This window comes from Corapipo altera, unplaced genomic scaffold (assembly GCF_003945725.1).
Source record: "Corapipo altera isolate COAL_440 unplaced genomic scaffold, ASM394572v1 359, whole genome shotgun sequence".
NCBI lineage: Eukaryota > Metazoa > Chordata > Aves > Passeriformes > Pipridae > Corapipo > Corapipo altera.
Genome location: NW_020884948.1, coordinates 186765 through 206800, shown reverse-complemented (window position 1 = coordinate 206800; position 20036 = coordinate 186765). Strand labels below are relative to the sequence as shown.

Sequence of the window (20036 nt, the reverse complement as noted above, 5' to 3'; positions counted from 1 at the left end):
GGGTCCTGCCTTCCCATCATCATCAACTGGGTGAACTGATTTGGCTTTATATTTCTTCTTTTGGATAGGGGCAACCTCCATTGGCTTGGTCTGCCCCTTTGATTTGGTTTTATCCTGAGTCACCTTGGTATTAGGCATTTTGTTTTCATCTTTTCCTTTTCCCTGGAAGTGCTGCACTATACCGAGCAACTTCCGGTAGGCAATGGTCAAAACCCCACATGCAGCTGCCAACTGCCTCTCCATGGATCCATCACAACCTCCCTCCCTCCCGGCGTTCATTATATTTGTAGAGTTCAAGGGTTGTTCAAGGGTGAGCTTCCATTTAGTGGGAGCTGAGCACCTTTCTAAGAATTTACCTATGTCCTCCCATAATCCATGCCACTCGAGGTTTTCCATCCCTGGGGCAGGCTCCTGGACGCCTTCTTGGTAATTTTTGGCCTTGGCTTCATATATTAGGTATACTATAATGGCACAAACTAGGATAGAAAGCCCAACAAGTAAAACGTCTCTGACATCTAAAGAGGATTTAAACTTCCCAGAGGCCATTGTATTGTATCCAAAGGGAAACTGAATAAAGGGCTGGGCAAACACATTCCCCTGTGTTTCTCCATAGGGAGACGGAGAAACATAGGAATGGGTGCCATTAAAACCCCAGAGGAAACAGCTTAGGCTAGAACAATAGTGCATCCTTGAGGACATATTCCGGATGAAAATCACAGGTGCTGAGTTTGCTGTATCATATACCCAATGCACAAACTCAAAGGTACTTATTGCAATGAGAGTACTAGTATCTGAACTGAAACACATTGACAGGTGGGACAGATATCTTGGCGTGGTTATATGCCAGAGGAAAGCAACAACCCCTAACATCATGGTGCCTACAGGTTCAAAACGCGTGTCAATCACACAAGGGGTTAAAAACATGTGTAACTCACACAAAGGGTAGTTATTCTTTTTCCACCTTTCCTCTTTCCAGGTCCCACGTTTGGTGCCAAAAATGTCTCAGTCTGAAGAGACTGGAATGTTTGCTAAAGAGGATGAGTTATGAGACAGACCAAACTCCTCTCTCTCAGCAATTGTAAATTCAAAATTAAGGGGTTTAATCGAGGAAGTGTGGAAAACCAGAAGAAATAACAACTCTTTTTAAAAGATATATGTATATTGGCAAGAACAGTAACAGAACACACAAAAAAAGACTAGACAATAGTCCTGTACCCAAAAGTCCCCTTCAAACAAAAGTCTGAATACTTCTCTGTCCTTCAGCGCAGTTCTAATCACGGTTGGCAGGGGGCGCTGTTGGATCACTGGAGGTGCAGAGGCTGCAGTTCTCTGTGTTGACCTGCAGGGGGCGTTGTTGGGCTCTGGCGGTCACCATGCATGTGGGGGGGCTGGGGAGTGGTCTCGGGTCGCGGGAGAAACCGAAAAGAAAAATGGGGACCCTTCCTCCAATGGAAGAAGGGGGAAAGGAAAGCAGTCCACCCCCACGGAACTCACTGTTGTCCTCAGATGATGGTGTCTCAAGGCTCCTCCTTTTTTCTCCCAGTGAGCACAAAAAAAAAAAACCTCTCTGATGAAAATGCAGCAGGTCCAGGCTGGAGACAAAGACAGCTTGCAAGCAAGTCGAGGCCAGTAGTCAGGGTTGACAAGGACGAGAAGCCAGAAAGACAGGCCTCTAAGCCTCTTCTCCAAAAGCACGCACGCAAACCTCATCTCTGTCCCAGAGAGAGAACCCAGAAAAACTGACCTCTTCCCCCCCCCTCCATGAGACGGGCCAGCTACCCAAAAAAAGAATCCCAAACTCCTTCCCCCCTCCCCCCCCCAGCCTTCAATGGGCCATTAGCTAGGAATCTGGCTTTGCTGGCTAGACCTTTTGTAAAGCTAACTGACCCTCTTCCCCCTTCCCATTCAAACTCTGTTTTTCTTATAGTGGAGCAGGGGAAGGAAAAATTCCCTGGTTGGATTTATAGCCTATAACAAGTAGTCAAAGCATTTATACTATAAAGTAATAGACCAATGATCTTGTGCCTTCTCAGCCTGAACAGGTTCATACTTACTTCTCTATATAATGACTTTGACAGTCAAGCCATAGATGAGAATTTCGGAAAAAAACTGCTCATAAAACATCTTCGCAGAGAAAAAAAAAGGGGGGGAGGAGTTGTCCTTCAGAAAATAGGAGGTAAACATCTGATTCTCTGTAGATAATCTTCTAAACAATGCACAGAAGCACTGCATCTACAGTGTGTGGATAGTGGAAGCAAGGTCAGTTGACATGGGAAGACTACAGAGATGCTGTTCGCCATTGAGGGAGAAGATTCATGCAGCCAAAGCTCAATTAGAGTTCAAGCTGACCAGTACTCTAAAGGACAACAAAAAGGGTCTTTCAAAATATCTTAACAGCAAACAGAGGATCAGAAATAACATTGGTCCATTGCTTGATGAGGTCAGTCACATCACAAATAGGATGCAAAGAAAGCAGAGATCTTTAATGCCTTCTTCATCTCTGTCACTCATCATCTCTCATCAACAATGGGCCCTGATGACACCGAGACTTGTGCTGGAAGAACATGACTGGTAGGGTGATAAACTCCCAGACAACTCTGAACCTGTTCAAGATTTGCTGCTCCAGGTGGACACACATAAGTCTATGGAGCCTGACAAGATTCATGCCAGAGTACTAAAAGAGCTGGACAATGTTAGCACAGGACCTCTCTCCTTTATTTTTCAATGGTCTTGAGCATTTGGAGAGGTCCCAGTCAACTGGAAGCTGGCAAATGTTCCAGTTTTCAAGAAGGGTAAGAAGGAAGACTCTGGTAATGACAGGCCTGTCAGTTTTACTCCAGTTACTGGTAAAATGATGGAGAAGGTTACTCTGGGAGTTACTGAAAAACACTTGAGACAATGCAGTCATTGGTCTTAGCTAGGCTGACGAGGGGAAAGTCTTGTTTAACGAATTAATTTCCTTTTACAAAAAGGTCATCCATCCTTTTGACTAAGGGAAGGCAGTCAATGTGAGGTTTTTTTGACTTTAGCGAAGCTTTTGATATGTTTCTCCTTCTGGACAAAATGACCAGCATCCAGCTAGAAAAGTCCATGATACATTTGATGGCTGATGTGTCATGCTAAAGGAGTTATAGCAAATAGGGCTACATCAGGATGGTGCTCAGTCACTAGTGGGGTTCCCCAGGACTCAGTTCTGGGGCCAGTGCTCTTCAATGATCTGGATACAGGAGTCAAATGCGTACACTAAGTACGCATAGGCATAAAGGGGGAGGTAACCCACCCCTGCGCCGCCTCCACCGCCCACCACCCTCCCCCCATCCCACAGGGAACCAGGATCACTGGGGCCACAGGGGGGGAGGAATGGGGGGATGGGGAGAAAGGACCAGGGATGGTTCTGCCGGGAGGGACCGAAGTAGCAAACGGGGAAGGATTGGTTGATAAGTATGCCACATGATTGGAAGACAACGTGTGGCTGGCCGATTTTAGGGAGAACTGCTCTGCTTATGCCAGTGACCCACAGGCAAGTGTAACAGGACATCAGTCAACCAGGGATGCAAACTATAATTCAATAGATACACAATATAAATACCATAGAGAGATATACGATGTAATGGTTAAACAAGTCCTAAAAGCTATGAAAAACCATTACACTACAAACCAAAATAGCGACCTGCCCTCCATAAAAGCGTTACAAAATTATAATAAACCAAATTCAAAATGTTTAGATCGGCTGTAATCTGTTTTAAACAAACAAGTAGAATATAATAAAGCCAGAGAGATGTTGTATAAGCAATTGGCTTTTGAAAAGGCAAGCTCAAGCTGTGGAGAAGCGCTGCAAACCCCTCTTGAAAGGGAAGGCTACAGCATTGCTGAGTTAGTTCAACCCTACCGAAGAGTTAGCTCTGTGAAACACCAATCTAACCCTTTTGCTATAACCCTAAAGGCCCAGTTTAGAGTAAAAGATGAGGCCAGACACAAAGCTAGTTGTGTTACATGTGGTGACAGTAACCACTCTCAGAGAGATTGTCCTTGGAGACCCTTAGCAGCAACATCTCACAACTACCTAAGCAGCAGGGAATGGGGCTGAGTTATACCAAGGGTGCCATAAGCAAGGCAAAAGCTATGCCATAAGCATCGTACTGCTTGCTGCCGTGCTGCTTGTTATCATCCTCTCTGCCACCCACTTTCCTGAGCAAGAGAGGAAGCAGCTTAAGGCAAGCCACAATGTGCCAACAACCAGCCCCAAAAATACCCCTGTATTCTGCACCCCCAAGAAAAGTGAGAAGTGGAAAACACCGCAAATGTTAAGAGCGGAAAACGCAGTCATAAAGCATGCGGAAGCCTTGCAGCTTGGACTGCACCTACCTATAAGGCTTCCAGCAAATTGGCCTCTAATGATAATTGATTTAAAGAACTATATCCTTACCATCCTTCTGCACCCTGAGAATGCGCCAAGGTTTACATTTTCCATTATGGTCTTGAACAGTGCACAGCACACGCAAAACTATTGCTGGGCTGTCCTTCCTCAGAGGATGCAAAACAACCCGATGAGAAATCAGACAATTATCATACTCCATTATGTAGATGACATATTAATAACCACGGCCACAAGAAATGAACTGCCATTTGTTATTACCGCTCTAACCAAAACTGTCCAAGATGCAGAACTTCAGGTTGTTTCAGAGAGGATCCAACCATCACAACCCTGGACTTATCTTGGATGGAGGATCACACAGCAAGAAATTTCCACACAGCCACTGCAACTCGAGGTAAAGGACACTTTAACTTTACATGAGTTGCAAAAACTCCTGGGGGTCATAAATTGGTTGAAACCTATTTTAGAGTTAACCACAGAGGAGCTACACCCTCTATTTGTGCTGCTAAGGGGGGACTCAGACATAACGTGTAGCAGGTCTCTGACAGCAGAGGCAAAGCAGGCGTTAAGACATTTGTGCCAAGGCAATAAAGAATAGGCAGGGTAGGAGGAGAAATCCTGAACTGCAAGTCTGCCTAGCCTTAGTTCTCAGTAGGTGCCAGCCATTTGCAGTCTTGTTTCAGTGGGATCAAACTGAGAAAGACCCGCTGCTAACTCTGGAGTGGCTCTTTCTGCCCCCCACACCACCTAAGACTGTGTGGCCCATTAACGAAGTGTTTGCTAAGCTTGTCATTAAAGGCAGAGGACGACTGCAGGAACTGGACGGAAGGGATCCTACCATCATCTTCATCCCAGCTACGAAGGACAATTTGAATTGGATGTTGGCTGAGGATGCAGGATTCCAAGCTGCCTTGGCAAGCTTTAGTGGTAATATTTCAATCCATCTCCCTAAACACAGATTGTGGGCAGAAATCAGTAATTTGCCATCAAAAGCCACTACCAGATGGAAAAATAAACCAGTAAAAAGCCTCAGTCTTCACACATGCATCTGGAAAAAACATGAAAGACTGCAATGACTTGAGTAAATCCTGCCACAGAACAGTGGGAATGAGAACTACAGACCATGAACCAAACTTCTGTACAGGTTCTGGAACTGACTGCCATTCATATTACCTTGAGAAAATTTTCTGAACAACCCTTTAATGTTGTAACTATGCCTGTTATACTATAAGGTTAATCCCCCATCTTGAAAGTTAGTTTCTTTGAGATATTGTTAACCCTCACCTGTTGTTTGAAATGGGTTCTGTTTGGTTTCTTGTGATTCATAGGTTTGATTTCTATATAATATACACAAAATCACATGCTAATATGCCAGGGTCAATGACTGACAGAAACATCCACAAAACATAACTGCCACAGCATCCACTGAACAAAACACCAAGTGTAAAACACACTAGCTTAGTTCCTTAGCAACCTTTGGTACCCCAAAGTAGATTAACACTAATAATAAATCAACTTCACTTCCTATCAAATAGGAAAATTCTCACATCACAAGCATTCCACACTAACCCATAAGACAAGCAATTATTGAAAAAGCACATCACACATTGAAACACATGCTAGATAAAAACAAAAAAGGGGGAGAATCTGTGTAGCCCACAAGAACATCTGTAAAAAGCTATGTATGTTATCAATTTTTTAAATTGTGACAGCACTGAAAAGAGTAAAGTATGAAAGGTAACATAGGCCTCAGGCTTGTGCCTCTCCCGAACCACCGGTCATGGTAAGAAACTTGAATTCAGGACAGTGGACGAGATCCCTATATTTTGTGACTGGGGGGGGAAGCTATGCCTGTGTGGCTACAGGAAAAGAACTTAAGTGGATTCCTTCCAGATGTGTAAAATCCTATTCAGGTACACAACCACAACAGCAAGAACCAGAGTAACGCAGAAGTTATAAAAAGGTTATGTTTATGTTTCAGGTTTACATTAAGGGACAACCAATGTGGTAAAAAGCAGTCTGTAAAAAATCTGTGAGTGTGTGTGAGATGAATGAGTGGTGGCCGCCAATGAATGAAAATGAATGAAAAGAGTGAATGAATAAAAAGAGTTGTTTGACTGGACAAATATTAAAACACAAAACAACTCACAAAATAACATTACCTCCGCCACAAGGTCACTTTAAGAGAATTTAGTTTTGCTAAGTTTATCCTGTTTCTTAAATAAAGTTGAGCTCCCCAGTTATTTAAAAAACCCTCACATTAATAAAGGTTATAAGTTTATATATGGTTGGGCTAAAGTCCCTAGGTTAATAAAGTTATTTCTCCAAGTTGCACTACCCTTTAGGAATATAAAAAAGTTTTATAAGGTTTACCATAGAAGTATAAGAAGCCAAGCAAGTGATGTGCTGGGTCATTGCAAGCTTTGGTAGTTTACAATGTACTGTTCTGATTGTTTGCACTGTTGTTATTACACTGTTTTTGTGACCTTCTTAATAAATTGAGAGGCAGATGATGTAGGAGACGTGTCCAAGGCACAGGGGACGTGCCAGGGCTGAGAAGCCCTAAGGAGCATGTGTCTAAATACATAACCCTATTGGTTAGAAGGTCACATGATATCAGGGTATACAGGGAAGCGCAAAATTTGAAATAAACTCTCTTTGATCACCACCTCAGAAGAGCGTACATCCTTCTTTACCGTAATAAGTACCCACCACGCTACACCCTTGGTCCATCATCTGTGTTGAAGATAGAGGCAAAGAAAGTGTTAAACACATCTGCCTTTTCTCTGTCCCTGTTTGGGAGGTGACCATCCTGTAATGGGTCAATGACATTTCTATACTGCCTATTGTCATTCATCTATTTTAAAAAACTCTTTTTATGGTCCCCCACATTTCTGGTCAGCTTCAACTCCACCTGAGTTTGGCCACATGAATTTTCTCCCCGCAGTGGCAAACAGGATCTCTGAATTCTTCCTATATCACTTGATCTTGCTTCCACTAGGCATACACCTTCCTTTTTTGCCTTATTTCCAAGAGAAATAATCCGTGCTCAGCCAAACTGGCCTTTTGGTTTGCCTGCTTGACTTCCAACATCTGGGAATTGCCTGCTTCTGCGCCCTTAGGAGGTGATGTTTAAGAAGTGACCAGCAGTGACAGATCCCAGCACCTGCAAAAGCACTCTCTCAGGGGACCTCACTAATTCCCTGAGCAGTCTGAAGTCTGCTCTCCTCATGTCCATGATCTGAGCTTTAAGATGCATGCACAACTGCAGCTGACAGAAGGCTATGCTAACAGAATTTGCGTTCCCATAACATGGGAAATGCAATCCTTGTAAATATTCAAATCTCAACTAGACAGGGTCCTGAGCAAGCTAACTTTGAAACTTACTCTGAATGACAGATTGGATCAAAGGACTTGCGAGATAATTTCTGACCTAAATTATTTTACAATAACTGTAGATTAACAATAATTTTATGAACAATTCACTATTATTCTGTTTCTGAAGAAACCCAGCTTTCAAGTTACTGAAGTCATATGACCTACTGCTTAAAATACATCAGCATCAGATGTATACAAAATAGCTACAGCATCACAGAATTAAGGCTGAGGTTGGAAGGGTCCTCTGGAAGTTATCTTGTCCAACCCACCCTGCTCAAGCAGGGCCACCTACAGCTAATTGACCATGTCTAGATGATTTCTGAGTATTGTGAAGATGGAGAGGACACAACCTCCCAGGGAAACCTGTGAAAGTACTCAGTTATTCTCACAGCAAAGAAGAATGTTTCCTGATGTTCAGAGGGAACCTTCTGTGTCTTAGTTTTTGCCCATGACCTCTTGTCCTGTCACTGGGCTCCATGGAAATAAGCCTGGCTCTAACTCTGTCGTCTTTACACCCTCCTTTCAGGTATTTATAGACACCGATGATATCAGCCCTGAGACCTCTGTTCTCCAGACTTAGCAGTCCCAGTTCTCTCAGCGTTCTGTCAGTGCAGAGATGTTCCCATCCCTTAATCACCTTCACAGTCCTTCACTGAACTCACTCCAGTATGTCCATGTCTCTCTTGTACTGAGGAGCCCAGAACTGAACACAGTACTTCAGGGGTGGCCTCACCAGTGCTGAGTAGAGGAGCACCTCCCTCAGACCTCCCTCCCTGCTGGCAAAACTTTGCTTTGTGCAGACCAGGATACTGGTAGCCTTCTTTGCCACAAAGTGTGTATCACTGATTCATGTCCGACTTGGTGTCCAGCAGCATCCCAAGCTGCTCTCCATCTGAGTGGCCCCCAGCATGTACTGGTGTGTGGGGTTGTTCCTTAGCAGGTGCAGGACTTTGCATATCTCCTTGCTGAACTTCCCAAGGTTTCTGTCAGCTCATTTCTTCAGCCTGTCAAGTTCGTGCTGGATGGCAGCACGCCCCTCTGGTCCATCAGCCACTCCTCCCAACTTTGTATCATTGCCAAACTCACTGAGGGTATGTTTTGACCCATCATGCAGATCATTAACAAAGATGTTAAACTGGACTAGAACCAGTATGCAGCCCTCACTGTCCTCCCACAGGGTACACTGCTACCTACTGGTCTCCAACTAGACTTTGCACTGTTCATTACCAACCTCAGGGCCTGGTCATTCAGCCAGTTTTCAATCCACCTCACTGTCTGCCCATGCAGCCCCTACAGTACCAGCCTGAGGGACTGTGAGGCTCTTATGGGAGACAATGTCAGAGACCTCATTGAAGGACCGGAAGACACTAGCCACTGCTCTCCCCTTATCTACCAGGCATGTCAGTTTATCCAGACAGTCAAGGATTACTTTCCCTTGGTGAGGCCATGCTGTCTACTCCCAAGGAGTTTCTTGTCCTTCATGTGCCTGGAAATGAGTTCCAGGATAAACTGCTCCACCACATTCCCAGGGATCAAGGTGAGGTTGACTGACTGTAATTCCCTGGCTCCTTCTTCTTGAACATATAAATGACAGATAGGAGAAAAGCAATGTATCTGTATTGACACAGTACACTGCCAGCACATTGGGCTGCTCAGTTCCTTCCTAAGATACAGTTAGCAGTGGTGTAGCTGCCCTCTGCTGCTCTTAGACAGGATGATGCGCTAAATATTCCATTAAGCTCACAGAACATTGAGTACACCTATATGTGAAATAAGTGCAGTCTGGCAGAAGAAGAGACAACGTTAGTCTGCTTATACAGTCTTTTGGGCAATAGTGGCGTGCTGCTTGTGAGTACTCTATATTTCACAAGTCATGTAAAGATACTAGGGTATCTCATTTGAGAGATGCTTTAGTCATTTGTTCAACTCCAGGGCCTTTGTTAGACCTTCTGCAAGTATACCCATATCTCTTGTACAGAGAAGTTCAGAACTGGGCACAGTACTCCAGGTCTGGTCTCACCAGTGCTGAGCAGAGGGAACTGATCCCTTCCCCTGACCTGCTGGTAGCACCAAAATAGCTTAAGAACACCAAAATTAAAAATGATAGCCAGCTAACAAGCAAGTAAGGAGTCATCAGTGGGAGTCCCATTGGGATGTGTGCTGGAACACATCAGAAATAAAAGCTGACTACAAAAAAGAGCAAATGGGTCTTAGAATTCCAAGTTACTAGAGAGCAATCACTGGTTTTGATAAATGCAAAGTGATGCATCTAGAGAAAAATAACCACAACTACCAACTAATAACACCCAGCTATATATTAGCTGGTTCTCCTTGAGAGCATGAGCACCTTTCTAAACAATATAGAGAAGTCACAATTCCGTGATACAGGTGATTTAGATTAGAGGGTTAAAAAGCAAATAGACAAGTTCATTAGAGTATTCATCAAGAGCTGTAAGAAATGACAGTACACACATATGCTCCAGGCAAGGAACCTTTGGAGTGACTGGTTACTGGAAAAACAAACTTTGGGAATTATCAAGGCACAGCTTCAGAATATTCTGTACTGTGGCAACAAAAACAGCTTCTGCACTTTGGTGCCAAATCCCTCCTGCTCACTTTCAAACATGGCACACAGTTCACCCTAAACTGCTGAGCTGTTTCTTTAAAAACAATTATTTTAAGGACTGATTTTAGTGCAGACCACTTTGATAATTTCTCTATTGTCCTCAGGGACTTATCAGCACAACTGAAATGGATGGAAATAACAAAAAGTTGAGACTAAAAATCACTTAAAACTGGAGAACTAAAGCTTTTTCTCTATCTCATCCTGTTCTTAAAAAACTTCTGCTAAACAACCACCAAGAGCCACTTCAAGACAAGATAATAATTAAACTAACACCACACTCAAGTGTGTTTGCTACAAAATTTAAGACTGGTCTTCCATCAACTCATTGTTGTAAGAACCCATAAACAAATGGAAAGTGTAACTAGGTAAAGTATAAGATCAAGTTCTGGAAGAGGTAAGAGGGGGAAAGAAAGATTGTGAAAAAAAGAAGCGTCACTCACATAGCATCACTGTTTACTATTTCTTCTTTAATTTTAACATATTCCAGTTGACTCTCACGATAAATCTTGAGAGAACTCTGTGAAGAAGGAAAGCAGAGTTAAAATATGTCCATACTGCGGAGAAAAAAAAAAAAGATGGCAGACACCTTACCTATTCTAGTGCATAGCCAAAAAAGTATATTCCATGAGAAAACAAGCAAGTTGAAAAGTCAGGTTATCCTCCTTTAACGGCAAAAGTTATAACAAACAAACAAATACATAAATCTCTATGTGTTTATCTATCTTTTGAGTATGTGCCTCTAACATCTATCTGGATAGGAACTCAAAGTTGAAGTCAAAAGTACAACTATTATGCACCATATGTATAATCCTGCTGTTTTTGAAAGTGCCATCAGGACATCAGCTACTAAAACTTGCTGAGGGAAGAGGACTTATAAACAGTTCTAACATGGAAGACAAACTATGTACAGCGACAAGACAAATATTAATATCCTGTCTTGTACCATCATGAAAAAAATATAAGAAAGAGGGTGGGGTATTTTTTGCAGAAATAATAGTTAATGTATAGGAAATACATATATTTAGGTGATTTGAACAGTTAAAAGCTTTTCTCCTGCAGACTAAATCTCAGGAGAAATGGGAGAGAAATTAGGGATAAACACTAGAAGCTAATAATCTGAAAGTATATGTTCAAAATGGTAACAGAAGCATAACCTATTCTGCACAGACTGTCTTTGCACCTTTTCAGTAGTACAAGTATTCAGTATTCTGGTAAGAGCAGAACAGAAAACCAAAGGAATCTGAGTGTTTCTCCTTCCTTCCTAAGTGAGGAAATAAAAAACAAATAATCTGATCAAAAATCATATGAACTACAACAACCTAAATTTTTTGCCTCTCTGAAACCTGCTATCATTTAATCAATTTCACCTAAACTCAGAGCTGCCTGCCCCAATAAGCTGGAAATAACAATTGGGCTCATTAAAGTCAGTTTCATTAAGATGACATTAAATATATACATTTCCTTCAATGGAAAAAGTGCAAGTCATTTAAACCTTACAAGCACACCTTTTTCTCTTCCAACTCTGCCTTCAAGGAACCCAACTCTTCCTGGCACTTTTCCAGAGGCAGAATTTTCTGTAACATCTGCTCCACTTGGCAACGAAGAACAGAGATCTCTCTGAAACGGGATGTGCAATTAAAAAAGAAGTTGCCAAAAACACAGGTGCTTTCAAATGTAATATTCTGATTCTTCAGTCAAGTGTCATGAGTACTTTGCTTTTTTCCTATGGAAAATTGCTGTGAGAGATACCCAAAAGCTTTTAGAGTCTCAGCAGTCTCATTTTTCTATCCAACATTTAAAGAAAATTTAAGATCTGGTTAAAAAACACTACACTGAGCCTGAAGCTAAATGCAAGCAGATGGCATATGCCACATAGGTGTGCTGCCTACACTAAAGTGCTGGTAATAAGTGCCTCTGCCTACATATTGCTGTAAAATTAGAGCAGAGTCCAACTGCAGTATTCTTCAGCAGGCAGGATTATATGCTGCCTCTTCCTCTATAATCAGACAGAGTAAGCAAGAGCACGCAGCCACAACTCTAAGGCAAAATACTTCATACAAATATGGCTGCCCCAAATAGGCTTACATTTAACTACCATCAAAATATGAGCTCCACATCTCCACTTGGTCACTTAAGACTCTTATGTAACATAGGCCCAGGAAAGAATCCCACACAGGTACTGTAGAAGGACAACAGATTTCTCTGCTTTGCTAACTATGGCCTAGGAAGCACAGTAAAAGGACCATACTAAATGCTCAGCTGAGACCCAGGGCTGCTGCTATTACAGCATCAGACTCCCGAAACTAACCACAAGATTGAAAACATCATGGCAAGGCTTCGCAAACGAAGATTTGGGAAGGGCTCTACCCACATTGCTGCAAGCACACTGGTGGCTAAAAAGGCCAATACTAGATAGACAAGTCCAGTTGCAAAAGGCACAGCAGAAAAACTCCTTAGGTGGTATATTCCGCAGGGCATGATTCTTTCTGCGTTGTCTTTTCTCCTCAAGGGTGATCCTGTGTGCTTTCTCAAAAGCATCAGCAGCGTTATAGATGGTGTGTCTCCAGACCTCCCGATTGGAGGCCAGAGTAGACCAGTTATGTTGATCAATATGGCCAAGGCTGAGATGTTGTTTCAGGGAGTCCTTGTATCTTTTCTTTGGGGCTCCTCTCTTGCGGCAGCCGGTGGCAAATTGAAAACATAGCATCTTTATTAAACAACCTATATCAACTTACCGTTCAGCAAATTGAAGCTGTAATCTCTTGTTAAGGTAGAAATTAAAAACAGTTCATCAAATGTCCTTAAATGTATTTCAACTCAATTGCCACTTGCAAAGAAACATCCAATAAAAACTTCCTCACACAAAAAACTCCACAAGACTTGCACAACTAAGTGTTTAATACATACATTTCAGTACACTTGAAGTGAATAAGCAGAGCTTCTTCTGTTACGTGAGAGAAAGAGTAATTCTCAGCAATACAGATTTCAAATAGGCCATCTTGAACCATATATTAGACACAGACAGATTTTAAGTGGATAGTTTTAAGTCCAAAGGCCTATTTTCTTTATCAAACCTATCCAGTTTGTTCTTCACTGGAGATATCACTACTTAAACCTTAAGTAAGAAGTCTCAAGTACTCTTATAAGAAGTGTTATAAGTATAGTAATTCTGTAAGGACACTAATAGAAAAGTAAAGGATATCAGTGCATTTCTGTTGATATTCTGTCAGCAAACGACTGCAAGTAAAGCAAAAAAGACATTACTAATTTTCTCCCCCAATTTTGACAATTATGTGTCAGGATATCTCTCCTTTTGCTTTACAGATAAATACAGAAAGTGCAAGATTGGTTTGCATTTTCTGATAGTAGTCAATATAACCCTTTTGTTTCATTAAGCCATTCAAACCTCAAATCAGACTGCTTTGAAATATAAAAAACTCAATGAGTTACATTACTTTGTAGCCATTAACTAATTGCAGTTTTTTAAAAAAACGCTGTTTAGGTAAAAATTTATATACATATGTATATATATGTATATAAAGATTAATATACATGCACAAATTAAAAGATACATATATAACATGCTACCAAAAGGATGTTTTCCTAAAACTTAAAAAGATGTTTTCCTAAAAAAGAACACATAAATCTCAAAAAAATATTTCAAAAGACCCTAAAATGCCTTAATCTTTACATTATTCTCCCAGCAGCCATAAGAGGGTAACACCCTGATCCAAGAGGGACAGCACCAAGGAAAGTAACTCTTCCCTTAAATGCTATGGTTTTTAGGAACTGTGAGAAGAAAGGACAAGAAAGAGAAATACCATGGCCATTACCCCAGTACAGAGAGGGTTGCATTACTTTCTCTTGCAACATTTAAGAGTAATCAAGAAAGGCAAAAAAAGAAAGGCTGAGATGCAAGTAGTTAAAGAGCAATTCCCACAAGAATTGTGTGCATTAGCGGAAGGAAGAGGAATACGAAGTCTGGAGGTCAGAAAAGGAATCATACATAGTAAAGGAGTTTTGAAAAAAGGGTCCCGGTGTGTGCTCTCTTAAATACTGTTTGGAAACCAGAATGCAGGACTGGAATTTAGATTCACTCAAGCCAAATTGACATGTATCTGGGAGAGAGTACATGAGAAACAAAACATTACAATTAGGAGACATAGCATGGATATTAGGCCACACCATGGAGGTATACATAACATATCTTGATATTTTATTCCATACAAGCATATGTTGATGGTTTTTGAAAAGAACTGCAAGCAATAAGAGAAAACAAATTATAAGAAGTATTTTAGAACCTTATTGTTCTGAAAAATGTTCAGCTTCACTTTCCATATTCTGGTATTTAATACAACAGCACTTCATACTCTAATGATCAGACTTAATTTTGTTTAAAAGGTTCATACATACCTGTACTCGACTTTATTTCTCATATTCTTCACAAGAATGAAATAAATGAACACAAATAAATGAAATAATAATATAAATAAATAGATAAATAAATGAAATAAATCTCTTCACAGAGCTGCTTCTGCCTGTACTTAGCCCCGTTTATTGCCATTACATACCATTGCTTTAGAGCTTATATTAAAGAAGTCTTACAGTCTAGATTTAGAACCCACTTGTGAAGAAGTTACTTTCACTTTGGAGCATTTAGTGTGGTGCATCCGCTTACATTGTTTTAAGCACTTAAGAGCAATAAAACCCAGCCCACCAAACAAAAACATACGTGCAATTGTACTTACTCTCCATCAATCATTTTTTGCTTCAGTGCAATTAATGCGGCTACATATTCATTTATATTCTGTAAGGAAGAGTCTCAAGTTGGTAAAGAACTTATACCCCCAAAACTAGTACTATCTACTGTAAATACCCCTAACTTGATTGCAAGTGTGGTACAGAACACAATAATCTGTCTTCTTTATTTTGGTTTTTATTACTAACTCATCAAAAGTATATTCATTTAAATACAAGTAGAGAATGCAAGCTGCACAAGAAAGCATCCATACTTTAATGAGGCCTTACTACAAAAGCTGTTTAAACGTTGCCTTTGCGGTAGATTCTATACTGCATCCCCGTAAGATTTTCTCCTCAAAATTCAATTAAGCTTTGGCAGAATATTAGCAATAAAAAACATCAGCTCACTTGAGTCTACAGATTTTCCAGATTCTCAATCCATACTCATTCTAAATGCGCCTTATGGACTCTCAACAGGGCCTTCCCTTTATTTACAAGAAACGAATATTGCCCAAAGCATAATACTATAAAAATACACGCTCGCTTAAGAGACCTCAAGGAAGAAAGTGAATCATAACAATTTTTTCACTGCACCGAAGCAAAGCCAAAAGGATACGCCTAAAAATTCCCAGGCACGCCGCAGACACCAGAGCTACTTTTCCACATTTCGCCCGGATAAAGCTCGACAGTGCTGCTACTTTTACAAAGCCCGTTCGCCACACACGCTAGCCGGGTTCCCGCCGCGCCAGGACCGGTGACTGTGGGACCCGGGACTCTTCACCCGCCAGCGGCCCGGTGCAGCCCCACTACCCCGCTCCAGCGCCACAGGGAGGGCAGCCCGTGTCTACCTGCTGGAGAACACCGCAGTTGGCGCAGGCTCCGGCGGCGGCCGCAGTCCCGGCCGGCGGCGGCGTCTCCCCCGGCATCATCGTGCCCACAGCGGCGACTCTGCGCAGCCCGCTGCGTCACACGCCGCGCCATGGCCTCAGCAAGGACCCAGCTCGCCTTCACCTCCTCGAGGGTAATGCCAAACACTGCCTGAGTAGTGGCAGCGGAAAAGACAGTAGAAGGTGCTCTGTGCAGAAACCGACGTTGAAAGCAGCCGATGAAGAGCGACTCGGCCAACTTCAAGACGCACCTACAACACCCTTCGACCAGCAGGTTGTTTTATCTCCTTTTAGGTGCAGGCACTTCTGCTGGGCGCTCCTGCGTTCTCGGCGCAGGCGCGGGACAGGGCAGCTTCCCTCGCCCGGAGCGAGCAGCGGGGCGGGGCCCGTGGGCACCGCGGAGGAGGGGGCAGCCCGGACTGGGACGGGGACGGGCCGAGCGGATCTCTACTGAAGCCAGGATTGCCGAACACTGGCCCTTGTGATCCGCTACAAGCCTGAGGCGAACTGCTCTCGCCACCCTCTCTCTGCTTCCCTTCTGGCGAACTAGAGCTGCCGTCTAGATATGGGCATACTTAGCTGTTGCTATTCTCTGACGCACACACCCCCCGTTCTTAAAACGGGAGCACACCAGTTCAGCTCACTCAGCATCTTGTGGGAACATGATACTGATGGCAAAAGATCAAACTTTTCATTTCACTCAAGCATTTGTAAAGAGGCTTTCAAGGGTAATATTTAGCACACTTATCAAGGCTGCCTGCATCTACCACTTATGCAACATCTTTCTATAGTGAGCGAGCTACGGTAAGAGTTTATAGAATCATAGAATGTTTGGGTTGAAAGGGACCTTAAAGATCATCTAGTTCCAACCCGCCTGCCGTGGGTAGGGACACCTGTTGCTAGAACAGATTGCTGATGTGTTTCAGGCCATGCGTTCGATCACTTAGAAGTTAAAGTAGTAACTGCTGTGTTGTTCCACCCTGTATTACTGTTGAGGTATGATTCCATCACATTATTTCCATAGCGATCATTTGGTATTTTGTACACAGGACAGATAGTTGCACACATTGTGAGTTAGTTCTATTCAGCACATGCTGTTGGATTTTATTCACTGAATGCTCTTTGCGACATTGCTGATGCTTACATTTTTAGTCTACCTAGAACTTTCTCTGACTCAGTTTATCCAATTGCTTGTTCATTGTTTTCTTCCTTGTAGTTTGTACATATTCCTCAGAGGAATCAATATTGATCTCTAGATCTGCGGACCATGTTAAATCTTCCATCATCTGGACATTGAAACTTTTAACTCCTTGATCAGTGCTCTGATGAAACACAGTATTTCAGGCTTTCTCAATCTTTCTACTTTGAGAGCTTTACAACAGAATAATAAAATAGTCATTAGAGCAGCAGTAGAGTTTAAGTGTCAGTGTCACTGGAATGAATTCACTCTCTTGGGTAAAGTTTCCATGTGAAGCACCCTTCAAAGAGAATGGAGCTGAGCACTACTCATTTTAGATTTGAGAATTTGGGGCTGTGATCAGGTCAGGTAACAAGGCACTTTATTAGGTGAGTTATTTAAAGGCAGGGTTCTGCAGAAAGATATCACACTATATCTGAAAGAAATTAATAGCTAAGATGTTTTTAGAAGAGTTCAGTGTTTCTTTGGACTCTTCATGCTTAAGTGAAAATGTTATCAAAATTTTGTTTTAGCATTGACAATGTCGAAATTTTCTAGTTGTTTGACATTACAGAATCATTTAGGTTGGAAAAGACCTCCAAGATCATCAAGTCAAATTTTTGACCAACCTCCACCTTGTCAACTAGACTGTAGCACTAAGTTCCACATCCAGTTGTTTCTTGAACACCTCCGGGAATGGTGACTCCACTACCTTCATGGGCACCCATTTCCAGTGCTTTCCATTAAGAAATTCTTCGTAGTCCAACCTGAATCTCCCCTGGTGCAGCTTGAGGCTGTGTCCTCTTGTCCTGTCACTAGTTGACTGGGAGAAGAGACCAATCCCCACCTTGCTATAACTTCCTTTGTAGTTGTAGAAAATGATAAGGTCCCCCCGAGCCTCCTTTTCTCCAGGCTTAACACCCCCAGCTCCCTCAGCCACTCCTCATAGTGCTCTTAACTCTTCACCAGCTTTGTTGCTCTTCTCTGGACACATTCCAGTACCTCAATGTCCTTGAATTGTGGGGCCCAGAACTGGACACAGAACTCAAGGTGCTGTCTCACCAGTGCTGAGTAGAGGGAGGTGATCACTGCCCTGGTCCTTCTGGCCACACTATTTCTGGTACAAGCCAGGATGCCATTGGCCTTCTTGGCCACCTGGGCACACTGCTGGTGTACGTTCAGATGGCTGTCAACCAGCACTCCCACATCCTTTTCTCCTGGGCAGCTTTCCAGCACTCTTCCCCCACGCTGTAGAGCTGCATGGAGTTGTGATCCAAGTGCAGGACCTGGCACTTTGCCTTATTGAACCTCATAAAACTGGCCTCAGCCCATCAATCCAGCCTGTTACACTCCCACCCAACTTAGTATTGTCCACGAACTTACCGAGAGTACACTCGATTGCCTCATTCAGATCATTAGTGAAGATATTAAACAGGACTGGGCCCAACACTGACCCTTGGGGAACACCACTAGTGAGTGGCCACCAACTGGATGCAGCGCCATTCACCACCACTCTCAGGGCCTGGCCATCCAGCCAGTTCTTCAACCAAGCAAAGAACTGTCCAAGCTGTGGGCTGCCAGCTTTTCCAGGAGAATGCTGTGGGAGACAGTTTCAAAGGTTTTACTGATGTCCAGGTAGACTACATCTGCAGCCATCCCCTCATCCACTAGGAGGGTCACCTGGTCATGAAGGGAGATAAGGTTGGTCAAGCGCGACCTGCTTTTCCTAAACCCGTGTTGGCTGGGCCTGATCCCCTGGTTATCCTGTACATGCTGCGTGATTGCACTCAAGATAATCTGTTCCATAACCTTCCCAGGCACCAAGGTCAGGCTGACAGGCCCGTAGTTCCCTGGATCCTCCTTCTGACCTTGAGGATGGGCATCACATTGGCCTACCTCCAGTCACTTGGGACCTCCCCAGTTAGCCAGGACTGATTATAAATGACAGAGTGGTTTGGCGAGCTCTTCTGCCAGCTCCCTCAGTACTGTCTCATGAATCCCACCTGAACTCATAGACTTTTGAGTGTCTAAGTAGCTCAGCAGGTCACTAATGACTTCCTCCTGGATTATACAGGGATTCTAATCTGCTCCCTGTCCCTGTGTACCAGCTCAGGGGGCCAGTTGCCCTAAGGATAACTGGTCTTACTGTTAAAGACTCAGGCAAATAAGGCATTAAGCCTTTTTCTCATTCTTGCTTACAATGTTCCCCACCATGTGCAATTAAGAAATTTTCCTTAGCCCTCCTTTTGTTGTTGATGTATTTATAAAAACCACTTTTTATTATCTTTCTCAGCAGTGGCCAGATTGAGTTCTAGCTGAGCCTTCACCTTTCTAATTTTCTCTCTACATGACCCAACAACATCCTTGTACTCTTTCTGAGCTTCCTGCCCCTTCTTCCAAGGGTCATAAACTCTTTTTTCCTCTTGAGTTCCTGGGAAAAATCCTTGTTCAGACAGGCCAGTTTTTTTCCCCAATGGCTCATCTTTTGGCACATAGGGATGGGCTTCTGCGCCTTTAAGATTTCCTTCTTAAAATATGTCCAGCTTTCCTGGACCCCTTTGTTATTGATGACTGTTTCCACCTGCTGGAAGTCCAAAGTAGATATTCTGTTGACCCCCTTCCCTAATTTCACCAAGAATTGGAAACTCTTATCATTTTGTCATCGCTATGCTCAAGATGACCTCCAGCCCCCCCCATCTCCCAGCAGCAGGTTTCTTCTCTCTCTGTAAACAGCAGGTCTAATGTGGCATCAGCCCTGACAGGCTCGCTTACCAGCTATATCAGGAAGTTATCTTCTACACAGTCCAGGAACCTCCTAGACTCCCTTCTCTCTGCTCTGTTGAGTTTCCAGCA

General features: G+C 42.9%; 1 protein-coding gene across 5 annotated transcripts in view; it reads right to left on the bottom strand.

Annotated features, from left to right (window-relative positions):
* Positions 1-16292, bottom strand: part of ICE1 (interactor of little elongation complex ELL subunit 1) — a 45199-nt gene extending 28907 nt beyond the window's left edge. For 2 of the 5 annotated variants that reach the window (XM_027662809.1, XM_027662810.1), the window contains exons 1-6: positions 15968-16292; positions 15128-15186; positions 13582-13616; positions 13115-13133; positions 11885-11996; positions 10820-10896 (exon numbers count right to left, since the gene is read on the bottom strand). In XM_027662809.1, coding sequence (XP_027518610.1) covers positions 10820-10896; positions 11885-11996; positions 13115-13133; positions 13582-13616; positions 15128-15186; positions 15968-16048 — 383 coding nt within the window. In that variant the 5' untranslated portion in view covers positions 16049-16292. Of the gene's footprint in view, positions 1-10819; positions 10897-11884; positions 11997-13114; positions 13617-15127; positions 15187-15735; positions 15942-15967 lie in introns of those variants that run through there. The other 3 variants (XM_027662811.1, XM_027662812.1, XM_027662813.1) reach the window with 3 other exon arrangements.
* Positions 16293-20036: the final 3744 nt, after the last annotated feature.